The following is a 26,388-nucleotide window of genomic DNA, read 5'->3' as shown; positions in this document are numbered from 1 at the left end:
GATTCCGGCTTCCTATTGGTCCGTCTAACTACGGCCTGCGCAACCACCAATGGCAGCGGCGCTGGGTTGGGGGGTGCCCATATCCAAGATGGCGCCCCCAGGAGCTGGGAGCGGGTGACCGGCGGCAGGGAAGCGGCCTGGGTTGGCCCTCCGATTGCGGGGTCCTGGGGGCATCTCGCCGGGTACCCCCCTGGCCCGCCCACAAGGCCTTCCCCGGCCAGAGCAATGGCCGCCGAGAACAGCAAGCAGTTTTGGAAGAGGAGCGCCAAGCTGCCGGGAAGGTAAGCCCAGGACGCAGAAAGGAAGAGGAGGTTGGACCAAACCCTCCAGATCCTAAGCCTTAAATCCCGCGGCCCTGGGGCTCCAGGGACCCCGAAAGGCTGGTTTGGGGAACCTGGACTGGGGGAGCTGGGACTGCCTGGTGGCGGCGGGTCAGCTGTCGGGCAAAGGAGCGGGCAGCGAGCTTTGGGAATGGCTGGGTGTGGGAGCAGACCAGGATCTGGGGGCGGAGGGCGCTGGAGCGGCTGCCCTTAGCCGGGAGGTGGACGCATTCTGGGCGTAAGGGACAGTGGAGTTGGCTGAGTAGCCAGTGTTGGTCCTGGGTTTGGAGGGCCATCACCAAAGCTGCCTCTCACTTGTAATAGAACTCCTTCTTGGGGGTCTCCACCACGCATGGGTGGTTGTTTGCATAAGGATGGCCCCTTCCCTTGCTCCCTCCAGGTCAGTAGATGAGAATCTTTCTCTTGGACTCCCAAAAGGTTCTGGTGGGAGCTTGGAATTTGTATCCAGGGGGATAGGAAAAATGAGGAAAATTCTCAAGCTCGACCTTACTTTAAGTTGGCCACTTCCCATTAGAAATGATATGGAGTGACTCAAGAATCGAGGTTATTTCTTTAACATTTTCTATGAATTTGTTCAACCCCAAGTGACCTCTTCCCCTCCCCCCGCCACCGCGTTGTCAAGCTCTTGTGCAAATGCTTTCATTCTTCAGTTGTTTAGTTGGAGAGCAGACCTTCTAAGCTACTCGCCCCCCTTCCCTTTTTGATGTATGTTGAGAGCTTAGCATTTGTACATCCATCAGTCCGCTGTTGGTTTATAGTTTCAGTGTGTTTTGGCCAGAGCCCTGAGAAGTATAGGGAATATGTATTTCAGTCGTGAATTTAAGATTTCTGCCAGCCATAGTCTACTTGGTGATGAAATTCATGTATGGTTCTGCCCCACAAGCTACCTTTCTTAATTGATTCAGGTCTTTTCCTTTAGGGATAATCCTTTGAGTGTGTGTGTGTGTGTGTGTGTGTGTGTGTGTGTGTGTGTGTGTGTGTGTGTGTGTGTGTGTGTGTGTGTGTGTGTGTGGTTTTGTTTTGTTTTGGTTTTAATAGCAAGGCAGAAATTAGGGTCAGTGGTGGCTATATAGCAGTCTTATTTTACTTAGGATTTTATTAGACATGGAGAATGGGAATCAGCTTTTAGTAATGCAGTATTAAAATAATGCAGGGGGATGCAGAAATAGCTTCAGATTAAAGTGCTGTGGAATGACAGTGTTAATATTAATGCTGAAGACTTCTATGTTTTTAGATAGGCACCACTTCCTGGCAACTGATTCCTTTTCCTTCCTGGTCTAGTGAGCTCTCTCTCCAGTCTCACAACTGCTGTTCTCTGGGGTTTTCCATGGTGAGATCATTCAATTTTGACATCCTAAGGTTGTAATCAGAATCAGTGGGAAAACTGTTAAATCAGGAAGCAGTATTTGAAATGCGGGCATGGCATGGTCTTTTGTGCCTGCTGACTGCTGGTTGTTATTAACAATTTTTTGTTTTCTGTATTTCCTGTTTTGGACTCTAGGAAGAGTCAACTTTTTTTAGAGCATCACTTTTGTGAGAGGAAGAGGAGTCTTTTCAGTTTCTTCACATTTCTGGCTTTTTCATTTTGGAATAGAATATTGAGGAATAGAGGAGAGAACATTTGATTTCAGAAAGACTTGAGTTATTATTTGGACTCTCGTACCTGTGTGATCCATGACAAATGATTTATTCAATAGCTCTGGGCCTCAGTTTCTTTAACTATGAAATGAGAATAAAAATACCTTCCTCAGGGTTACTGTGAGGACCAAATTAGACATCTTATTTGTAAAGAACCCAAGACAGTATTTATTTAGCACATTATAGTTGAAAAATACTAGTTATGAGGATTTCTATTATTAGAGTAAGTAAACATTTAAAAGAATGTTTCTCAGATCCTTACTCCAGTACTAGGTATTTATGTTCATTGTTTATCTTAAGGCATTAAAATGTTGCCACAATTCATAACAGTTTTTAGTACCTTGCTGGTTGAAGAGTACTTTTGTTTAGCTGTGTGCTTTTAGTGCGGAGCCCTAGCAGCCGCGGGTTATGGGAGAAAATTAAAGGTTTTTTTTAGATAGAAAGTGCTTTGATTTAAGGAAAAGATTAGGGCATTTTCTCAAGCATAGAACTTTTGCATTTATACTCTTTCAATGTTGGTGAAGAAAAACTTTCTCCTGGGTGGGGAAATGACATAGATGGCTGTTTCTGGGTCCATGGCAACCTAGAAGTGAAACTAGTTTTCTCTGCAGATTGAAAAGGTAAAAATTCAAAGTGATGGCAGTTACTTTCAGTTTCTTTGATTGTGGTCTAGCAACCTTAATGAGAACAAGTAGGAATTTTATTTAGTAAATTAGCCTGTTTAAAATGAATTAAACATCCTTTTAAAAAATAACAGCTTTATTGAGATAATTCACATACTATAAAAATGCACCCTTTTAAAGTGTACAATTCAGGGGTATTTTATATATTCATTTAAAGTATAGATGGTTCCATGCAACCATCGCCACTAATTTTGGTACATTTTCATCACCCCAGAAAGAAACCTTGTATCCATCCCCTCACCTCAGCCCCCGGCGACCACTAATCTGTCCGTATGTATGGATTTACCTATTCTGGTAAATCTATTTCATATAAATGGAATAATGTGAAAAGAGGCCTTTTGTGATTGGCTTCTTTTATGAAGCATAATGTTTTCAAGGCTCATCCATGTTGTAGCATGCATCAATATTTTATTCCTTTTTATGTCTAAATAATATTCCATTGTGTTACTATACCTCATTTTGTTTATCCATTCATCAGTTGATAACATTTGGGTTGCTTCCACTTTTTGGCTATTCTAAACAACGTTAATGAAATTCATGTGCAGGTTTTTGTTGGATGTGTGTTTTCCATTCTTTTGAGTTACTGTAGGAGTGGAATTTCTGGGTTATATGGTAACTTGATGGAATTAAACATCTTTTAAAGTTCTCTCAGTTATTCATGGGAACCTCGTGTGCTTATTATATCAAATGGCTCTTGTATAGATGTCTAGAAAAACAGGGGACACGATATACCATGTGGTTAAGAATGCAGCTCTGGAAATTCAAAACTAGTAGATAAATAAGTTCTGGGGAATCTCATGCACAACATAGTGACTATAGTTAACAGCACTGTATTATAAACTTCAAAGTTGCTAAGAGACTGGGTCTTAATTGTTCTCATCACAAAAAAGAAATGATAATTACGCGACTTGATAGAAGTGTTAGCTAATGCTAAGATGGTATGCACATTGTACACTTTAAACTTACACAATGTTATATGTCAATTATATCTCAAAAAAAGAAAAAAAAGAATGCAGGCTTTGGAACCTGACTGCCTGGGTTCAAATCCCAGCTCTGCTACTTTCTAGCTGTGTGACCCTGGGCAAGTTATGTAACCTCTCTGTGCCTCATCTCCTGTCTCCTTATCAGAGTACCTACCCCATAAGGCTGTTTGGAGGGTTAATGAGATAATGCATAGGAAGTGCATACGAGGTGCTCAGTATTAGTTATTATGAACATAATAGTTGTGATTGTAGTAGTTCCTTTTTTATTTTCCTTTATTTTCTTATTTTTTATTTTTAGTTTCTCCCCCCTTGCTTTAGTTTCTGAAACTGGAATTCAAAAACTTTGATCAGTGATGTGTCTGGAGCCCCCAGTGAGTCTTGGGTTAAAAAACCGGAAAATAAAGCACCACCTATTGTTCATTAGGCTGAGAGTTTACAGAGGCACAGAGAAGCCTAATGCAGGGCAGCTGTGGCTATCAGGTGTTCATTATTGATGAGCAGTGGTCCTCGAACTTTAGTGAGTCACCTGGAGGGCTTGTTGAAACATAGATTGCCAGCCCCATATCCAGAGTTTCTGACTCAGTAGGTCTGAGGTGGGACCTGAGGAGTTGAGCTTCTAGAAGTTCTCAAGTGATAGTGCTGCTGCTAACCTGGGGGCTGCACCTTGAGAACCACTGGGATTAGAGCCCTGAATTAAAATGAAAGAAACCTGAGTCCCAATGTTGGGAGCTCTTGCCATGTGGATCTCGAACAATGAATGCATCTCCGCTTGGCTGTCTGATAGGCATCTCACACTTAACACATCCACACAGAATTCTTTTTTTTCTTTTTAAAGATTTTATTTATTTATTTTACAGAGAGAGAGAGACAGCGAGAGAGGGAACACAAGCAGGGGGAGTGGGAGAGGGAGAAGCAGGCTTCCTGAGGAGCAGGGAGCCCGCCCGATGCAGGGCTCCATCCCAGGACTCTGGGATCATGACCTGAGCCGAAGGCAGATGCTTAACGACTGAGCCACACGGAATTCTTGATTTCCACGTCTGCTCTCTCCTGCAAAGCCATTCATTCAGTTTCACTTAACGATCCCACCGTTCACCAGATTCCTCAGACCAAAAATCCTAGCATTTGAGTCTTCTCTTTCCCTTCCTGCCACACCCAGTTCGAAAGCAAGTCCTGTTGGCTGCTCATAATATACCCTGAAACTGAATCATTCTCACCACCTCCATCTTGGCTGCCATGGATCACACCGAGTCCTCTCTTTCCTGAACTACTGCTATAGCTTCCTGCTTCTCTTCTTGCCCCTCTGCAGACCTCACTTTCATTTGTGATTAGAATGAAATCCAAACTCTAAGTCTTCCAGGCCCTTCATGTTGGAAAGAGAGGCCAAGTTAAGGACTTTGATATTTATTCCAAGAGCAGTGGGATGCCATTAAAAGGTTGGTGGGGGCTGTGACATGATCACGTTCCCGTTTATAAAAATATTCTGGCTGCCCTGGGGTGCCTGGGTGGCTTAGTCAGTTAAGTGTCTGCCTTAGGCTCAGGTCATGATCACAGGGTCCTGGGATCCAGCCCCCCATCTGGCTCCCTGCTCTGCGGGAAGCCTGCTTCTCCCTCTCCCTGCTGCTTCCCCCACTTGTGCTCTCTCTCTCTCTCTCTGTCAAATAAATAAATAAAATCTTCAAAAAAAATTAAAAAAGATATTCTGGCTGCCCTGAGGAAAATAGTTTGGACCAGTGTTTTCAACAGTTAGGGGTGGGGAACACACAGTTGGTGTTTTGAGTGGGTTAAACTGAGCTGTACTGGATTCTGGGATGTTTAACATCCTTGGCCCTTGCCCACTAAATGCCAGGAAGACCCACCAGTTATTAGGACAAACACCCTTTGAGCATACACCTTTCCAAACACTCCAGCCACCACCCACCTCTGACCCCCACTGGGGATCAGGGTGAGTATAGTTAGGTGGCAACTGCAGTCAATAGAAGGAGAGGTGGTGATGACTTGGACTAGGGCAATGGCAAGTAGAGGTCAAGTTAAGAATATTGATAGGAGGGCGCCTGGGTGGCTCAGATGGTTAAGCGTCTGCCTTCGGCTCAGGTGGTGATCCCAGGGTCCTGGGATTGAGTACCGCATCGGGCTCCCTGCTCCTTGGGAGCCTGCTTCTCCCTCTGCTTCTCTCTCTCTCTATCCCTCCCTCCCTCCCTCTCTCTCTCCCTCTGTCTCTCATGAATAAATAAATAAAATCTTTAAAAAAAAGAATATTGATAGGACTTGGTAAACCATTAGATTTGGGGAGTGAGGGAAAAGTAGGAACCAAGGAGTTGCTACTCCCAGGTTTCTGACTTAGGTGGTCAGGTAGGATTGTGATGTCATAGACTCAGAGAAAAAGACAAGTTTTAGGACAAAGTACTTAAATACTCCATGCTCAGTTTCCTTTTCTAGGAAATGAGAATTTTGGATTCAGTGACCTCTAAGGCTGAAGTTGAGTGTTCAGTTTAAAGTTAGTGGCTTTAGGGCGCCTGGGTGGCTCAATTGGTTAAGTGTCTGCCTTTGGCTCGGGTCATGATCCCAGAGTCTATGGGATTGAGCCCCATGTTGGGCTGTCTGCTCAGCGGGGAGTCTGCTTCTCCCTCTGCCTCTCAAATAAATAAATAAATAAAATCTAAAAAAAAAAGTAGTTACCAGCTTCAACTCACATCAGTGGATATTTCTCTTTGTCACTCACAGCAGGCATGACTGATAGGTGGGAGTAGATGATGTGGAGGGCACTGAAGGTGGGCTTTTCTATCTTGTGCTTTTGGAAGTAGGGAGTTGCTGGCCCCATGAACATCTGAGTGTCATGAAATTGTAGAATGTTAGAATTTGACTCTAAGGCCACTACAAGTAAGGAAACTGAAGGCAGAGAGGGAAAGTGACTTGCCCCAAATCACATTGCAGAACTGCAGATTTCTTGACTCTAAGTCTACTGCTCTTTCAGTGCTTCTTCTGCCTTCCCTCAGTCTCTGCTAGGATTAGGACACTTGTTGAACACCTCATCCAGTCCAGGGGTGTGGGTGCTTCCAGGGAAAAGATGTAGATAAGACCTGGAATGGGAGAGACAAATTTCCACATTCTGATTTCCAATCCTTCTGGGAAGGCCTTACCCCCCCACCCACTTTTCTTTTTTAAGATTTTATTTATTTGACAGAGAGACAGAGACAGCGAGAGAGGGAACACAAGCAGGAGGAGTGGGAGATGGAGAAGCAGGCTTCCCGCTGAGCAGAGAGCCCAGTGCAGGGCTCGATCCCAGGACCCTGGGATCATGACTCGAGCTGAAGGCAGATGCCCAACAACTGAGCCACTCAGGCGCCCTTTTAAGATTTTATTTATTTGAGAGAGAGAGCGAGAGTGAGCGCACAAGCAGGGGGGAGGGGCAGAGGCAGAGGGACAAGCAGACTCCTCACTGAGCAGGGAGCCCAACTCGGGGCTCAATCCCAGGACCCCGGAATCATGACCTGAGCCGAAGGCAGACACTTAACCAACTGAGCCACCCAGGTGTCTCTGCTTGGGCTTCTCCTTTTTAAGCAAAAGTGTTTTGTTTTTTTTTTTAAGTTTTATTTATTTAATCTCTACACCCAGCATGGGGCTCGAGCTCATGATCCCAAGATTGAGTCACACACTCCGACTGAACCAGCGGGGCCCAAAATTTTTTATTATTAAAGTTAAGGAGCTCTCTTTAGCATTAAATAAAGTTGAGAAAGTGTCTAATCACTTAGGAGCCTGTAGATTTCCAACTAAAATCTCTGTCATTTGGTTATTTTCCATAACATGGACTCAGTGTTATGCTCCCAGTCTGTCTGGGCAGGTACATTATATTACAACCTATTCTTAACTTGGAAATGTTTTACTGATAAAGTAAGTGACTAGAAGGTACTAAATTATCACCGAAACAGCATAGAGCCCCAGCTCTGGAAGACTTCATCAAATGAGTGTGTGAACCCGAATCAGTTGCCAACATATTTGCTTTAAATCGGATAGGTCTGTTCCCATATTTGCTTTCGCTCCTTTGTCAGCGCTAAACAAACGCCTGTTGATTTTTCCTACCGAGGGTTCTGCACTGTTGGAACTGTGCAGACAAGCTATGCCGATAAACCCCATGGTGTTGGTTTTATTAAGGAGAATGTCAGAGGTTGACCAGGAGTTTTGCTGTTTTGTCTCTGTCGTGGCATCTGCTGTGGCATTCATTTTTCTGCATGTGCCATGTGATTTCTCCAAGATGTGGGTGGGCTTTGCTTCTAGTGTTGAGGTCTAACGAGCCACTAGCCTGCTTAAGCAGAGGCCTGGGGTTTGTAGAGTTCCCGTCTTCGCTCACTAACTGTTGTTAATTGCCTGCTGGGGTGTGTTGCACTCTGCCAGGTGGTGAGGGGACTGCAGAAAAAGACATGGCGTTACCACTGCTCTCTAGAAGTTGAAAATGCTCTGCGCTGTGGCTTCCCCTGGTGAGGATGTTGCCTATCATTGACTCTCTGGTGTCTCCACTACACATATGTCACTTTGTAATCAGAAAAAAAACTGAAAAGTGCAGCTGGGTGAGAACACACTGTTGAGTGAGAAAAGCAAGATGTGGAAAGATAAGTAGTGTGCAATCTTTTGTGTACGGTTTTAAACCGAAACAATATTGTATGGTGTTTATGTGCACGGGAATGTGTGTTAAAGTATAAAAACAGGTGGGACGGATTTCGTACACGCTTCAGGAGAGTGGTTATCTCTTGGAGAGAAAGAGGAACAGGACTTGGGACTGCAGTTAGGGCTTCAGTAGTCTCCCTAGTGCTTTATTTTCTTAAAGAAATCTGACATATATTAACATTTGTTAAATCAGAGTGATGGGTTCCTGGATGTTTGTTAATTTTTCTCTGTATTTTTCTTTTCGTTTGAAAATGTGAATGAAGTGCTTTCTACACTTGTGTGGAGCAAATGCTTTGTTTTGTTTAGAGAGGGGCAGGGAAGGGCAGAGGGAGAGGGAGAATCTTAAGCAGGCGCCACGCCCAGCACAGAGCCCAAAGCGGGGCTTGAGCTCAGAACCCTGAGATCATGATGTGAGCCAAAATCAAGAGTCAGATGCTTAGGGGCGCTTGGGTGGCTCATTCGGTTGAGCAGCTGTCTTTGGCTCAGGTCCTGATCCCGGGGTCCTGGGATCGAGCCCCAAGTCAGGCTCCCTGCTCTGTGGGGAGTCTGCTTCTCCCTCTCCTTCTGCCCCTCTGCCTGCTTGTGCTCTCTCTCTCTCAAATAAATACAATCTTAAAAAAAAAAAGTCGGATGCTTAACTGACTAAACCACCCAGGTGCCCCTGGAGCAAATGTTTTTTAAATTTTGTTTTGGAGAGACCAGTTAGCCAGCCATGAAATTAAGTAATATTTAAAGTAGTATTTAGGGATGCCTGGGTGGCTCAGGCGGTTAAGCGACTGACTCTTGATCTCAGCACAGGGCTTGATCTCAGGGTCGTGATTTCAAGCCCCGCATTGGCCTCCATGCTGGGTGTGGCGCCTACTTTAAAAAAAAAGTAGCATTTATGATTACTAGTCAAAATAAGTCATATGTATATTGTGGTACCATTTATATAACTTTTTAAAAAATATTTGAGAGAGAGAGAGATAGAGCATGAGCCTGGGTGGGGGTGGGGGCAGGGAGAGGGAGAAGCAGACTCCCTGCGGAGCAGGGTGCCCAATGCGGGGCTCAATCCCAGGACCCCGGGATCATGACCTGAGCTGAATGCAGATGCTTAACCAGCTGAGCCACCCAGGCACCCCTATATAAAGTTTTAAAAACATGGAAAACAATACTATAAATTGTTTAGGGCTACAAACATGGAAAATAACATAAAAACAAAGATGAGGGGGAAAAATGGCAGATGCAATAAAGTGATTTCCAAGGTCAGGAGGGAGGGGCGTGCAACGTTTGAACTCCATAATGTCTCTTTTCTTATGTATGTATGAGTTGAACACTGACCTGGGTGTGCCTTACAGTATGATCTAAATTGAGTTTATTTTAAAAAAATATTTACTTATTAAAAGCAATATAAGCCCTGATTTATGTATTTTAGGGAATCAGAGAAGACATGGGGTAGTGGATGCTGGGGGCTAGTGTCGGGGAAGATCTCATGGTGGGGGGGTATAGATCTTGAAGGGAATGTTTCAGATTGAATACAATACTGAAATGGCAGAAGAGCCTGATTTAGTAGCTAAGATATGTTTGGAAGGCACAGTGGAGACCAGCCTGCTCTGGAGTTGAGTGTGGTTTGGGAGGAGTAGGGATGGTTCAGACTGACAGGTGAATTATAAATGCCAGGAAATTAAGCACTTTCATCACCAGGCTTCAGTCTCTTCATTTCATCTCTGTGATCATCTTGGTTTCCCTTCTTCTTCTTTTTTTTTAAAGATTTTATTTATTTATTTGACAGAGAGAGAGACAGCAAGAGAGGGAACAAAAGGAGGGGCAGTGGAAGAGGGAGAAGCAGGCTCCTTGCTGAGCAGGGAGCCTGATGCGGGGCTCCATCCCAGGACCCTGGGACCATGACCTGAGCTGAAGGCAGACGCTTAACCAACTGAGCCACCCAGGTGCTCCCTTGGTTTCTCTTCTAATGTCTTGCCTCTTCTTTTTGAGATTCAATAAACTGATTAATTAAAGTGTTCCAGGTATAGATACATCATGGTTTAGTTGAAGAATACGTTAACAAATTCAACTTGGGCTCTGATACCTTTGCTGAGGAAGTCCCTCACGTACCTTGGCCTTTCTGGCTGTGCCAGCACATTGGGATTGACATATTTAAGAAACAGTCTACTGTGATTTTAAGATCCCCTTCCTGGATAGTAATTAATGGCCTTTGACCTTTAAGCCCGCACAGTTAGGTTTGCTTTTTTTCTGCCTGGATTACTGGCAGGTGGTAATACTCTTTTAAAAGAGGGAATCTAAGGAACCTCTCTTTTTTTTCCTCCCCATTCACCTAACCAGCCCTTTGAAATCTTTCTGCAGAGCTTATCCTCTGATCTTTATATTTTGCTCTAAAGAGGTTTGTGGACTTGGAGAGCTCAAGTGTAGTCATCTTAGAGTATTTGCAAACATTAAAATACAAATCAGTGACCCTTTTAAAACCGTTTTTATTTTAATTCCAGTTAGTTAACACAGTGTTATATTAGCTCGAGGTGTACAATATAGTGATTCAGTAATTCCACACATCACCTGGTGCGCATCACATCAATGCACTCCTTAATCCCCATCATCTATTTAACTCATCCCCCCTGCCCCCTCCCTTCTGGTAACCATCAGTTCTGTATAATTAAGAATCTGTTTTTTGGTTTGCCTCTCTCTCTTTTTCCCCCTTTGCTCGTTTGTTTTGTTTCTTAAATTCTACATATGAGTGAAATCATATGGTATTTGTCTGTCTCAGACTGACTTACTTTGCTTAGCATTATAGTCTCTAGCTCCATCCATGTGGTTGCAAATGGCAAGATTTCATTCTTTTTTATGGCTAAATAATAATCCATGGTATATATGTACCACATCTTCTTTATCCATTCATCAACTGATGGTACTTGGGTTGCTTCCATATCTTGGCTTTTATAAATAATGCTGCTTAAAAAATAGAGGTGCATGTATCTCTTTGAATTAGTGTTTTTGTTTCTTTGGGTAAATACCCAGTGGTGTGATTGCTGGATCATAGGGTAGTTCTATTTTTAACTTTTTTACAAAAGTTTTTATTTATTGTTTTTAGTAATCTCTACGCCCAACATGGGGCTTGAATTCACAAACTCAAGATCAAGAGTCACATGCTCTTCCACCTGAGCCAGCCAGGTGCCCCTGTTAACTTTTTGAGGAACCTCCAAACTGTTTTACAGTGGTTGCACCAGTTTGCATTTCCATCAACTGTGCATCAGTGTTCCTTTTTCTCCACATCCTCAACATCTGTTGTTTCTTGTGTTGTTGATTTTATTTCATTTTATTATTATTTTTAAAGATTTATTTATTTATTTGAGTAGGGGGAGCAGAGGGAGAGGGAGAGGGAGAGAGAATCTCAAACAGACTTCACACTGAGCATGGAGCCTGATGCAAGGCTCAATCCCAGGACCCTGAGATCATGACCTGAGCTGAAACCAAGAGTCAGATGCTCAACTGACTGAGGCACCCAGTCGCCCCTTGTGTTGTTGATTTTAGTCATTCTGACAGGTATTAGGTAATATCTCATTGTAGTTTTGATTTGCATTTCCCTAATGATCAGTGATGTTCGGCATCTTTTCATGTGTCTGTTGGCCATCTGTATGTCTTCTTTGGAGAAATGTCTGTTCATGTCTTCTGACCGTTTTTAAATTGGATTATTTGGTTTTGGGGTGTTAAGTTTTAGAAGTTCTTTATTTTAGATACTAACCCTTTATCAGAAATGTCATTTGCAAATATCTTTTCCCATCCTGTAGGTTGCCTTTAGTTTTGTTGTTTCCTTCCCTGTGCAGAACCTTTTTATTGTGATGAAGTCCCAATAGTGTATTTTTGCTTTTGCTTCCCTTGTCTCAGGGGACATATCTAGAAAGAAGTTGCTACGGCCAATGTCAGATTTCTGTGTTCTGTTCTTGGATTTTTATGGTTTCAGGTCTCACATTTAGGTCTTTAATCCATATGGGATTTATTTTTGTGTATGGTGTGAGAAAGTCGTCTAGTTTCTTTCTTTTGCATGTTTCCATCTGGTTTTCCCAACACCATTTGCTGAGGAGACTGTCCTTTTCCCATTGGATGTTCTTTCCTGCTTTGTCAAAGATTAATTGACCATAGAATTGTTGTGGGTTTATTTCTGGGTTTTCTATTCTGTTCCACTTATCTATGCCTTTTGTTTTTTGTTTGTGTTTTCATCTTTGTTTTGTTTCAGCTTTCTTTCTCTAAATCACACTCTCCCATTATTCTTTGATCCCTCTTATTTTCTTTCTCCTTTTCCTCTGCCTACGAAACTCTGTAAACTCTTTAAACTGTTAAAGTTGTATTATTTGTATCTCTGTAGTAGTGTTTGTAATGGTTTCTTTACAAATTATTGAGTAACCTTTTAGAAAAGTTTGGGGAGTTAGAGATTCTTAATCGCTAAAAAGGTCAGAGTTATATCCATAAAGATTGTACATAAGAACATTCTCTCTGGAATCTTAGTAGAAGTCAGTGTGAAAATAATTGAATTGGCTGCATTTTTATTTAAAAGTAACTTTAGGATCACATCTGTTATGTCAAACGAAGTACTTGATAACCTTGTTCTACTTCCTAAGTGTTGGGTAAGGAATAAATTACCAAATGGGAGGGAGGAAGAAAGCCAACATTTCTTGGACACTGAGTGTGTACCAGGTACCATTCTGATGTTTGCAAATCTACCTCATTACCGGCTACTATTACTACCTGCCAGGAATTGTGCTAAAGGGTTTTTTACACATTGTCTCATTTAAACCTCCCAGCCCTCTTAAGGTCGCTTAATTTATTTCTTAAAAGGGTGGCACATGTACATGATACTAATTCGGAAGGCCACAAAAAAGTTCCGTAAGGCACAAAAAAGCAGTCTCTCTGCTGCTGGGTCCTCCAGTCTTCCAGTTCCTCTTCCAAACCCTTGCTATTGGTGTCTTGTGTATTCTCTCAAAGATACTCTCAGCGTGTTTAAGTATGAGGATATGTTTTATTTTAAAGGTTTTCCACAAAAATGATGACATGTTATGCATACAGTTCTGTATCTTTTATTAATGTTTTTTTAGAGTTTGTTTCATGTCAGTGGGTATAGAATGGCCTCATTCTTTTTAACAGATGCACTGTAATTAAACAGTCCCTTCTTAGTAACAATCCTTTTTCTTTTAATAGGCAAGTTCAGTCCTTTTAGATTTATTGGAATGTATATTTGATTCTAGTTCTGTTTTTAATGTTTTCTTTAAAAGAAAAATCTTTCACCGTAAGGACTGTATTTGCTTTGGGAGTTGGGTGTTCATGTATCTATTCTGATAATTGGGGAAGTTTGTTCTTTTATTTTTATTTTTATTTTATTCTAGTGATTGCATTTGTAAGTATAATTTTATACCATATTTCTTGAGACATCTATTGACTGCTTATTACCATGATCAGTGATGGAATTAGTAGTTAATATTTCCTGCCCTTTCCTTACCTGCTTTTAGTTGATTATATTATTTTTTAGTTTTATTTTATATCCTAAAACATGCTTATGTCTCTATTATTTGAGTGATCAGCTTTTAAAAAAATGTTTTTATTTAAATTCAATTTAATTGACATATAGTGTATTATTGGCTTCAGAGGTAGAATTCAGTGATTCATCAGTTGCATATGAAACCCAGTGCTCATTACTTCATGTGCCCTCCTTCATGCCCATCACCCAGTTGCCCCATCTGCCCACCCACCTCCCTTGAGCTATCAGCTTTAAGTATCTTTTTTTTTTGATGTTGTGTTCCATGATTCATTGTTTGCGTATAACACCCAGTGCTCCATTCAATACGTGCCCTCTTTAATACCCATCACCAGGCTAACCCATCCCCCAACCCCTCTCCCCTCTAGAACCCTCTTTTAAGCTTTGTCAGTGGAAGACGAGGAAATCAATATACTTATTCACTCTGTCTCTGTCCCATTTTAACCTTTGCCAATTACATTGTTTTTACATTCTCTTCTCTAACCATAACGCCTCAAATTTAGGAGTTAGTCGTCAGACTAAATCCATTAAATGCTCTGCACCACTCCTTTAGTTGTAGTTTCTCCATTTTGCTCATTGTTCATTAAGTTTTTCTTCTTGTAGTTTCTTCAGGAAGGAGTCAGGGAAACCATATTTCCTGAGTTCTTACATGTTGCAGCATGTTTTTCTGTCACCTTTGTATTTGAACAACAGTTTGGCTGGATAGTCACTCTTCTTCTTTTTTTTTTTATTGTGACCTATTACATGAAACAATTGTGCGGTATGATAACTTGATGAATATTACAAAGTGAACACCCTGGAAGTAAGCACCTCAGAAGCCTCCTTGTGTCTGTTCTCAATCATGCCTCTCTCCTTCCTTCCAAAATAACCACAATCTTTTATGTTAATCGTTCTGTGCTTTATGATGTTACTACTATGGCTGCATCCCTAGATGATATAAATCCTTTTTGCCAGTTTTTGAAGTGTATATAACTAGAATCATACAGTATTTACTCTTGTATTATTTGCTTGTTTTGCTCAACGTAACATTTGGAAGATTCATGCACATTGTTACTTGCAGCCCTACTTCGTATGTTTACGTTGCTGTATATTCTGTGATATGAACATATTATAGTTTATTTTCTGTTGGACACTTGGGTTATTTCTAGTTTTATGCTAAAAGGAACTATAATGATATGAGTAGTTTTGTATATTTCTCCTGACACACATATGTATTTCTCTTAAGATACAGATTTGAGGGCAACCCTCTCAGGTCCCCTCCCTCTTTGGGAGCTTTGTACTATCACTTTAGCATTGTTCAATAAACCTTGTTTTGCTGCCCATCAAAAAAAAAAAAGATACAGATTTGAGAATGAAAATACTGGGCCTTAGGGCATGCATATTTATTTCTTCCTGGATACGGCCAAACTGTTTTTGGAAGTGAGTTGTATCACTTAATACCCCCACCAGCCATGAGTCGGAATCACTTGGGTCACCCTTCCCTTGATATCTACTGCTGCTTCGCTCTCTTTTAGTCCAAGTGATCCTTTGGGGTAGGAGATGCTCCCATTTTACAGATGAGAAGACAGGGTCAAAGTGGTTATGTAATTCAGTGCCAGTTGACAGAGATGGTGGATGCCAGAACTGGCATTCAAACTATGCTCTCTCTAGCTCCAAAGCCTGTTATCTTTCCATGCTGCCTTCTTTACAGATAGGACTTCCAACGGTCAGGTATGTAGGGTGCTGAAGCCCCAGTGGAAGATGAACATTCTCCAGAGACTTTATTGATTCATTTTTAATTATTTTTTAAGTTTATTTAAGCAATCTGTGCACCCAATGTGGGGCTCAAATTCATGACCCTGAGATCAAGAGTCGCATGCTTTACCGACTGAGCCAGCTGGGTGCACCTTTTTTTTTTTTTTTTTTTAAGAGCAGGTTGTGGGGCACCTGGGTGGCTCAGTTGGTTGAGCGTCTGCCTTCGGCTCAGGTCATGATTCCAGGGTCCTGGGATCGAGCCCTGCATCAGGCTCCTTGCTCAGCGGGAAGCCTGCTTCTCCCTCTCCCACTCCCCCTGCTTGTGTTTCTGACCTCGCTCTCTGTCATATAAATAAAATCTTAAAAAAAAAAAAAAAAAGAGCAGGTTGCTATCCTTTGGTGTGGATATAGTTGTTCTTGGAAGTAACCTGTTTCTCAAAGTCCCTTCTGATTTTGTGATGCAGATGGTACTTACCCAACATGTTTAGCTTCCTGACAACTTGCTGCTTTCTTTTTTCTTGCTTTTAGCATCCAGCCTGTGTATGGAGCACAACACCCTCCTCTGGACCCTCGACTCACCAAAAAGTAAGTCAAGATATTTTTCCATTCATGCATGTACTTCTTTTAATGAACCTTCCCCTACTTTGTTGAAATGACAGTTTCTACTTTGATCTTTTCTAGCTTCTTCCCTGCTCTGTTTTGGATCAGAAGATAAGCAATCTTCTTGCCTCTAAACAGTCTATTACTAAGTGGGAAATTAACTCACATCAGAGATTTTGGTTTTCCTACATCAGAAGCTGGTTTATGCAGGGTTTGGTGTTGGACTGTGTTGTGGTGGAAGGATCTTTATTGATTAAATATGGTCCCCAAATTGGACGATTGATGACCTTCTAGTTTCTGGGGTTCATTGCTTCTGAACATATATAGGTCTGCTACCTTTTCCTTACTTATGTTTTATGAGAATGAGGGCAAATAGAATATAACTGTACGTCTGGCATTCTTCAGGTCCTCTTTTTCTCTGACACCCTTAAAGAAACCCAGCCATACAGTAGAGTTAAAAGCTCCCTGGAGGTTATTTCTCTAGTAAAATTCTAATAAATTATTTTCAAACACAGTAGAAACGCTGGTTAAATCCAAGATGTGTGGGTGTGTATTCATGCCCCCAATTATCACTTTATCACTCCTTTCTCTCATAGGCCATCATTCAGCCACAGTGAATTTAAATGAGGAGATGGGTCCTCTTCTCAGATTTTCTAAGAACTTTGGGTTCTGTCTCTGGGTTTGCTAATCTTAGAGACTTATTTCTAGGAAAGCTATAGTTTGTAGTGAAAGCTGAATGATCTAAGAGGTACGGGAGGCCTAGGTTTTCACCCTTCTGGGGGCCTGTGTAATAATAACTACCCTTCCTCCCTTCACAGTCAAGGAGGGAGTAAAGATAATGTATATTAAAATATTTTGAATACCTACAAAAATGCTCTGTCAGATGTATATTATCAGTATTTTAATATTTAAAAAAGCAGGGCCAGGAGCCCCAGTGGGTTAAGCGTCTGCCTTAGGCTCAGGTCGTGATCCCAGGGTCCTGGGATTGAGTCCCACTTCGGGCTCCCTGCTCAGTGGGAAGCCTGCTTTTCCCTCTCCCTCTGTCTGCCGCCCTGCCTACTTGTGCTCTCTATCTCTCTGTCAAATACATAAATAAAATCCTTAAAAAAAAAAGAAGTAACTTAGCTGAATATGTGGTGAACTTTCTGTAATTCTATCAACTCATTTTTTTTTTTGAAGATTTTATTTAAGAGAGAGAACATGAGTGGTAGGGGGAAGGGGCAGAGGGAGAGGCTGAGCAGGGAGCCCGATGTGGGACTCCATCCGCGGACCCTGGTATCATGACCTGAGCCGAAGGCAGACCCTTAACGACTGAGCCACCCGGTTGCCCCCCAAACTCATTATTTTTGCAATTTGGCCAGTATGTGGAAGGTATGGTCTTCTGAATGACTGTGGAAGTGTGACTGCTGTTCTTTTCTGTAATGCACAGGTTTTATATCAGAAACCACTATAGAGTATAAGCTCTTTGACGGCAGGGACTTTGTTTTATTCACCACTGTGCCCTTAGTACCTGGAACAGCATGTGGCACCTAGTAGGCACTGAGTAAACATTTATGGAATGAAAGAGTGAAATCATTGCATTTACTTAGTCAGTGGGCTTTACTTCAGTGCTTCTTAGTTCGTACCTTGCTCTTCTTTGGGGCGGGGGGGAGCATGTTTTCTGTGACATTCCCATTAAGTAAATGCATTCTATTTCTTGGTTTTACCAATAAGAGACTATCTGGTCTGTTGGCCAGAGTAGCAGGCACTACTCAACAGTCTTCCCTGCCCCTGCTGCTTCTTGCTCAAGAACCATAATTTTATTCAGCTATTGAGCCAGTGAAATGTACTTAGAGCAGGTATCCGTATTAGTTTAAGCCTTTTATAATAATTTCTTGGTAATCTCAGTGACTGGCCTACTGTGGGCTTATCTCATTGGTTCTGGCCAGTGAGATGTAAAAGTCTCCTGAAGGAAGGTACTGGGAAAGATTTTCTGGTTCGACCAGAGAGATCATTTTGTGAAGAGAGCCTCTTTTTGTCTCCACTCACGTTTCCTGCTTTTGAATGTGGTAGTGGGAAAATGAGATGCTGGAAGCTTTAGCAGCTACCTTGTAACATGAGGGAAAGGCCAAGAGACCTACAGAGACACCTGCCCAAGTGCCTTGACATCATGGTCTTGACAATTTAAGCATCGTAGTTGAGTATTCTGTTCCTTGTAGCCAGTTCTGTTCATGTTCAGGATTTGTTGATTGGTACTAGGTCCATTCCAGTGTATTTTATAATGGTCTTTGATAAAAACAGAGCTAACCTAGAAATCAGTCCATCCACCCACACATAAGGCAGCAGAATGTGCTGTCTTGTTTTATGTTCGTGTCAGGGTCACCACACCTTGTCTGCATCCGTTACTGAGTGAGTTTTCCCTGATTCTCTATTAAGGACAGGTCTTGAGGAATATTGCCATACCCCAGACTACAAAGACACATTTTATCCACTTTTGTTTTCCCACCTATTAGTTATATAAAACCACGAATGTTCTCTCTGATCATTCAGCAGAGTTGCAATCATACTTTCAATAGAAGTAATCACTTAGCTCTGTGATTTGGGAGGAATATAATTGTCACTGAATAAATTGCTTCCCCTTTACATGCACATGGAGGTCTGTTATTAGTACTCTGCAACATGGAACAGCATCTAGGTCTGCACGGACCATTTTACAATTCCAGATTGTTACTATAAAACATTTATTGCCCTTATTTTAGTACCTTTGTTGGGACATTTTTATTACTTTCTCCGCTACATGATTATCGTTCCACTTCAGGCTGCCATTAATTACTACGTGGTTAATCCCCATCACAGCAGAAGCCTTTACGCTGGGTCTTCAATCATCTAAACTGCATGAGCAGAGTACACGGTTCCCTGTCTGGATATAGTGACTTCAATTTGCCAAATTATTACCATTAATGATAATATTGCCTGCAATAATTTTTACAGCTCAGATAAAACTAGTCTTACTGCAGAGTGGCCCCATTGGCCACTGGATGGTATGACAGGCTTCTAAATTTATTATTTTCTGAGTTGATACTAAAATATGATAGGTCCTAGTTCCGGGTTACAAAGCTAGTTCACAGGAAGCCACCCTGGTTATTGCGATGACTGGGTTTATTTGAACGTTACTGAATACCCCCACTTGCTTCCTGCCCCTCACCAGTGTCAGACGTTATTTTTCTAAATAAATTCGTGTCCTATTTCTATTAAGTGAGCAGCCTTATCAGCAAAACAGTGTCGTATCCATCAAATTACAGAGTGATCAATCCTTTGTTTCCTAACCAGCAGAACCTGCAACCGCTCTTGTTCAAAATATCCTTTGGGGTTTGTGTTCCCATTTAACAAGTTACCATTCACCAAACAACTAAGTTTCTCTCAGATGTGCCGTTTATTTTTTATTACGTATTGTGCACTTCTTGAGTCTCTTTTTCTTCACCACTTTCTAGCTCCATGGTCTAGGGCAAATTACTAGACCTCTCTGAGCCTTAGTTCCTTCATCCATAAAACAGAAATAATAAGACTCATGTCAGAGTTGTTGTGAGGATTAAATGAGGTCTTTGCGAAACTGCCTTTTATTTTTAATTAATTTTTTTAAGATTTTATCTTTATGTAATGTCTGTACCCAACACGGGGCTTAGGCTTATGTCCCCAAGATCAGGAGTTGCACACTCCACTGACTGAGCCAGCCAGGCGCCCTCAAAAGTGCTTTTTTAAATGATAATTTGGCATTCAGTACCAAGGAGGTGTGATGAAGGTCTCTGTGAGAGGCCAGCCGGGTTGGAAGTTTGATATAGATCTGTTTAAACAATCTTGGCTAAACTTCGAGCCGCACTGTATTAGGATGCCTTGAGTTGGTTATTAATTAGTTGGGACCATGTTAAAATGAGGCAGCATATAATCCAGAGGTACCCCCAGCTAGGATTACCTGGATTGGTTTTTTGACTGTGACTGCTGATGTCAAAAGGGAAGAGAGAGACTTCTCCAACGACTGTATTCCTGGATGTGGCTTCTTCCCATTCTGGCCACCAGCATACACAGCCTGTTCCGTGTAGAAAAGAAGTGATTGCTACAAGGTGAGAACATTGGGGCTCCCAGCTGTGCACAGTTGGGAAATTAAAGCTGTCGTTACGTGCTCGGTTCACTTGGCAACAACTCTACCCAGGCCACGGATCTTACTAGATCTCTTTTTCTAGGTAGATTAGTTAAAAAGAGTGTATGCAGGCTCTCAGGTCAGGTAGACCTAGATTTGAACCCAGACTTTGCTGCCTGCTCATAACCTCAGTAAACCTCAATTTCCTTATCTGCAAATGGAAATAATAATAATAATAATGATAATAGTACCTCATAGCCTTATAAATGAGCATTAATCAGAAAATGGGTATATACAGCAGCACAGAACCTGGCACCCAGTAAATAGCCAAGCCATGTTAACTTTTGGGTATGTGTACATTTATATTATCTCCTCTGGAGAGAACAGAATGAATAGACATGGAAACGCTTCAGCTTTAAATCTTTCCCCCATTGTTACTGGTCTGTAGATTTTACTGCTTTCTCTCAGCGGCAACCCAGGTACCTTTTCACTCTCACATGCCTCTTTGGTTCTCTGAGTGGTTCTCACCAACCTTCTGTCTTCAGACTCCTACCCCTTTAGGGGTATGCACCCCCTCCTCCATGAAGGCCTCTTTCCTAAGAACAGAGCTTTTTTAACTGGTTGGTTGAGTTTGGGCTTTGTGGAATAGGTATCCCTAAAATGATTTCTAGCAGCCTCAAAATGGTCTGCTTTGACTCTCTCTTTTTCTGTTGCAGGGAATGACATTCTTTCCTCCCTTCTTTGCTCTTAGTGTGTTGGAATATGTCCTTCCAATTTCTATTTGCAAAAGTCTTCATCTGAGGAAATTCCAATTCTTAATCTTAATAGTTGACTTATACTGAATCTTCATCTGCTTCAAAAAATATAATGAAATACTTAAAATGCATAAAAAGGTGAAAGAAAAATATAACAAACCCTCATGTACCCACCACTCAGATGATTTGCCTCCTTCATTTATATAGAAAGCTCAGCGTCAGTTAGAGCCTGATGCTCAGCATGGCCCGTCTCTTGGTGTAGTGTTTTAATCCACTCCAGGGTGTGCATGTGCTTCAGCCAGTGTTAATTCAGCAGCCAGTTCTTTCACCAGAGTTAAAATTCAGCTCCTTGATTTGATGGCTTATTTTAAAAATCCTCAAAATACCAGAAGAGTATTTAGGATGGGCACCTGGCTGGCTCAGTCAGTAGAGCATGCAACCCTTGATCTCAGGGTCTTGAGTTCAAGCCCCACGTTGGGCGTGGAGCCTATTTAAAAGGGGGGAGGGGCACGGGGTGGCTCAGTCGGTTAGGCATCTGACTCTTGATTTTGGCTCAGGTCGTGATCTTGGGGTTGTGAGATCAAGCCCTGTGGATGGGCTCCACATTCAGCAGGGAGTCTGCTTGAGTTCTCTCCACCCCTCTCCCAACCCCTACCCCCCCGCAACAGGCACATATGCATGCTCTCTCTCTCTCAAAAAAATAATAATTATAAATAAACAAATAAAAATAAAAGAGTATTTAGGAAACATCAACCAGAAAAAAACAGTAGTGAACCTTGGTATCCAAAGCACTCCATATCACCCTGTTGGGTTCATCATGTGCAATCTTGAGGTAAACATTGCCTTCAAAGAGGAAAACAACAATAACCATGGACTCCAATGCAGTATTTTATTGATGACAGATCTTACACATCTGCCTATTTGTTCTTTTTTTTTTTAAAGATTTATTCATTTTATTTTTTTAAAAGATTTTATTTATTTATTTGACACAGAGAGAGAGAGAGCACACAAGCAGGCAGAGCAGCAGGCAGAGGGAGAAGCAGGTTCCCTGTGGAGCAGGGAGCCCACTGTGGGGCTTGATCCCAGGACCCTGAGATCATGACCTGAGCCGAAGGCAGACGATTAACCGACTGAGCCACCTGGGCGCCCCCTGCCCATTTGTTCTTGACAGTGGACCCCCTGAGGTATGTACTGCAGGCAGTGGGTCCTACATCCCCCTCGACAAAGGAGAAGCAGGCGTGGTGACGAGTCCAGAACATGCAGCCTCACCAGGTCCGCGGAGGAGTAATTTGCCTCTTCTGGCTCATGGATGGATTTTTGACAGCAGATATTCACAATGTGTTGCCCCAGTTTTATTTTCTTTGATTTGAGCTCTTGTTCATTTCTGATTGTTCGTTCAGTAAGTTTATAAGTACTCTTACTTTGGGGATTGCTGAAAGCAACAACCTTATCCACTGATTAATAAAAATAATATGCTCACTGTAGAAAACATGAATAATTCAGAGACCTATAAAAATGAAATCAAATATCACCTATAATTCCACAGCCTAGTGATAAGCACTGTTAACATTTTGATGTATTTTCTTTCTGGTCTTTTCTATGCATATACTTTTTTTTTACTACAGAGATTATAAAAATATATTTTTTGGTTCCAATTTTCACTTTATTGAGATCATTTGCTAGTGTTATTAAATAGCCTGTAAGATGTGCTTTTCATTGGCATTATAACATTTCTTCTGGTGGCTGAACTGTAATTTATTTCATCATTTCCAATTTCTAGATGTTTATGTTGTTTTCAGTTTTTAAACAAAATAAGTAACACCATGATAAACTGCCTTAGAGCATCTTTGACCCTCTGGTTTTTCTGTTAGGGTCAGAGATTATGTTATGTATGTTGCCAGATGGTTTTCCAGAGGGCTGTACAGTATTACATCCCCTCCCCGCCACAGTATCAGATGGAGGTCCCACTGCATCTTGGTCAACACTGAGAACACCCTTTAGATCTTTGCTAACTGAGCAGGTGGGAAATGGTATTTTGTTTCCAACACATTTGAACTGCTACATCTTGTAATCTAGTTTTCTCTCATCACACATTCTGTGTGATGTCTTTTCTTCCTTTACTCTGTATGAGACCAGTGTTTGAAAGTAATGCCTCAGAAAATCTTACTCCTTTTCTGATGCTAATAGTAGGGACTTCTGATGAGCTGTGTGAGTTGTCAGACTGTATTCATCAATGTTAATAACCATTATCTCTCAGAATAAGCATTGGACTCCTCTAGGGAGATGAGATGGGTTATTAGACAGCCTACCTCTGCCCAAGAGGAAGAGACAGCTCCTGGAAATGGGGGAACTTCCGCTCTTCTGGCAGAGCCTTGTTTCCCTGCTAGAGTCACTGTATGTTGCTGGAGGAAACAGGCATTTAGTGATGTCTTTACTCCAGTGCATTCCAGTCCCCAGGTGTAAATTTATACGAGGTTTGGGGTTTGAGGGATGTTAGATGAGACTGAGTTAGAAATGTCCCAACCAGCATCCAACTCTTGGTTTTAGGTCATGATCTCAGGGTCATGAGATAGAGCCCCAAGTTAGGCTCTGGGTCAGCATGGAGTCTGCTTAAGATTCTCTCTCCCTCTGCCTCTCCCCTGACGTGTACGTGTGCATGCACATGCACGCTCTCTCTCTTTCTCTGTTTCTAAATAAATAAATCTTTTTAAAAAAAAAAAAAAAGGACTGTCCCAACTACATAGTCCTCTGGATCCAGAATAAGGGCCTATAGACGTTAATGGGGAGACAAAGAGGAAAAAGGTCAGGAAAGTAGGAATGGTCTGCATGACTCTTAGAACTAGGCTCTCTTTCATCAGTGAATTAATCTGGTATTTCCCAAATTTTAGTCACGTACCATCTTTACAGTTTTTTGCCACAGTCTGTACTATTATTTACCAGATGCATTTTAAAAAATGAACTTTTTAAAAAACTCAATTAGATTTATATTTTATTATTTTTTTTAAGGATTTTATTTTTAAGTAATTGCTACACCCAGTGTGGGGCTCAAACTCACAACCCTGAGATCAAGAGTCGCATGCCCCACCAACTGAACCAGCCAGGCGCCCCAGATTTATATTTTAAAGTAAACCTGTCACTTCTATAAATTAAAAGTAGAAAGCCGATTATCATTTGCCAAAAATGGAAAGTAACTTTAAAAAATAAACACAGCGAGAAACAAAACAATCTTTTTTTTTTTTTAGATTTTATTTATTTGTCAGCACCAGCAGGGGGAGCAGCAGGCGGAGGGAGAGGGAGAAGCAGGCTCCCCGCTGAGCAGGGAGCCCGATGCAGGACTTGATCTCAGGACTCCGGGATCATGACCTGAGCTGAAGGCAGTCACTTAACCAACTGAGCCACCCAAGCGCCCCCAAAGCAATCTTATTAATAAAATTCTAAGCCAGCCGATGTTGCTTGTAAATGTGTTGATCCTGAGGCTGCCCTCTCTTTGTTAAAAAATAGTCTTAAAGACTGAGTAGCACCAAATGAGATCGTCTCCTCTCGGCTAGCAGAAGGGCTTTAACAGAATGGAAAAGGAACAGCTCGTTCATTCTGGAACTCAGTGTTTAATGCTGCATATGGACTACCTAAAATTATCTCTGGTTCTGCCAGTGCTTTATGTTCTACTCTAAGGAATAGGTTATGTTGCCGTAAGAGATTAATTCTGGAGTCTTAGTGGATTGACACAACAAAGGTTTCTTCCTTGCTCATGCTACATGTCCAAAGTGGAGTTGAGTGGGAGAGGGGGGCAGGCCCTGCTCCACGCAGCCACTCTGTTTCCCAGGTGAGGGAGGTGCCACCCTCTGGCTCCCCGGCAGTTACCAAGGTAGAAGAAAGCTTATAGAGAGAACTCACACCTTTCTTGTCTGCTTTGGCTTGGCACTGATTAGCCTCACTTCTCTCCTCAGCCCATTGGCTGGAACTAGTCATCTGGCCTCACCTAAGTACAAGGGGGCTGGGAAATAGGAGCATGTGGGATATTTGGGAGCATTGCGATCTTTACTACATCTGTCTCTGTAGCATAGTGCTGGTCCGTATGCGTCTGGATGAGGAACGGATATGAATGTTTTTTTTGTTTGAAAAAGTAAAGACTGTGTATGAGGTAATTTGTCATACGGTTAATATAAGAAAGTGAACGTGGTCAGACGTATCAGATCATTCCTTGGTAACAATGTCTCCTTTATTAAAGCTTCATCAAAGAACGGTCCAAAGTCAACGCAGTTCCTTTGAAGAATAAGAAGGCCTCCAGTTTCCATGAATTTGCCCGGAATACCAGTGATGCTTGGGACATTGGTGATGATGAGGAAGAGGACTTTTCCTCCCCTCCTTTCCAAACTCTAAACTCAAAAGTTGCTCTGGCAACCGCAGCCCAAGTCCTAGAAAACCACAGCAAGCTGAGGGTGAAACCAGAACGCTCCCAGTCAACAACATCCGATGTTCCTGCCAGCTACAAGGTCATAAAGTCCAGCAGTGATGCTCAGCTGTCCAGAAATTCCAGTAAGTCCATCCTGTTCCCCTCTATAGCCTCAGCCTTTTCAGCAGAGTGCATTCTAAATACACAGTTTTTCTTTAGGGCATCACTCAGATCTTTCACTGGATGATAAAACGTGAAAGCTCAAGCCTGTCGTACAACATCAGTGACCTGATGGATCATAGGCTGTACTTACTCCTCCCACCTTGAGGGCTCCCTGGGGCTTCAGTTCCTGACGCCCAGCGTTGCCTGCCATTCTCTTCTTCCTTTCCTATACTTTTGCAGTTTGGTTGCTTCACTTTGCTTTAGACTTGGTCAGGTTTAAGAATATTGACTGGCATATGTAAAGCTGGTGGTGGCTGAATTCCACAAACGTTTGGTGCTGTTGGCTGGCCACCTCAGCCCTGGGGAGCACCCACAAGCATCGGGCTGGCTTTTTCCTGCTTCCGAGGGATGGAGCAACGTGGGCCTGCAAGCCCTGTGTCACAGCTCCCTGCCCATGAGGTGGGAGGGGCGGGAGGGGACACCCCTCCTGTTTCTTTTTTTCAGCAACTGGTCAAGGTGATGGTGGCTTTATCCTATGTTTGGGGACCGTCAGTGTACTCTTTTAAGCATCCATGGCTGTATGTAATGTTGCTCTAAGGGGTTTTATGGAAGCCAGTTATTCTGAGCTGGAGAGGGAAGTGTCATCATTCCAGTGAAAGTTAGAACAGCTGACTGGGAAAGGGTGAAAAGGAAGCAGAGGAACGGCAGAGCCCTGGAGTGTGTCCCGACTTTCGTTCTAAGGGAACAACTTCTCCAGTTTCAGAATAAGCACATGGTCGTGAAATTAGGCCCTAATGCCTTCAAATTA

General features: G+C 42.2%; 1 protein-coding gene across 4 annotated transcripts in view; it reads left to right on the top strand.

The window, feature by feature from the left end:
- The first annotated feature begins 82 nt into the window (after window positions 1–82).
- TBC1D22B (TBC1 domain family member 22B) overlaps window positions 83–26,388 on the top strand; it is a 79,908-nt gene continuing 53,602 nt past the window's right edge. For 2 of the 4 annotated variants that reach the window (XM_027601349.2, XM_027601351.2), the window contains exons 1-3: window positions 83–281; window positions 16,085–16,141; window positions 25,254–25,561. In XM_027601349.2, coding sequence (XP_027457150.1) covers window positions 226–281; window positions 16,085–16,141; window positions 25,254–25,561 — 421 coding nt within the window. In that variant the 5' untranslated portion in view covers window positions 83–225. Of the gene's footprint in view, window positions 282–16,084; window positions 16,142–20,010; window positions 20,254–25,253; window positions 25,562–26,388 lie in introns of those variants that run through there. The other 2 variants (XM_027601350.2, XM_027601348.1) reach the window with 1 other exon arrangement.

This window comes from Zalophus californianus, chromosome 7 (assembly GCF_009762305.2).
Source record: "Zalophus californianus isolate mZalCal1 chromosome 7, mZalCal1.pri.v2, whole genome shotgun sequence".
Taxonomy (NCBI): domain Eukaryota; kingdom Metazoa; phylum Chordata; class Mammalia; order Carnivora; family Otariidae; genus Zalophus; species Zalophus californianus.
This window is presented reverse-complemented; position numbering and strand designations above follow the sequence as displayed.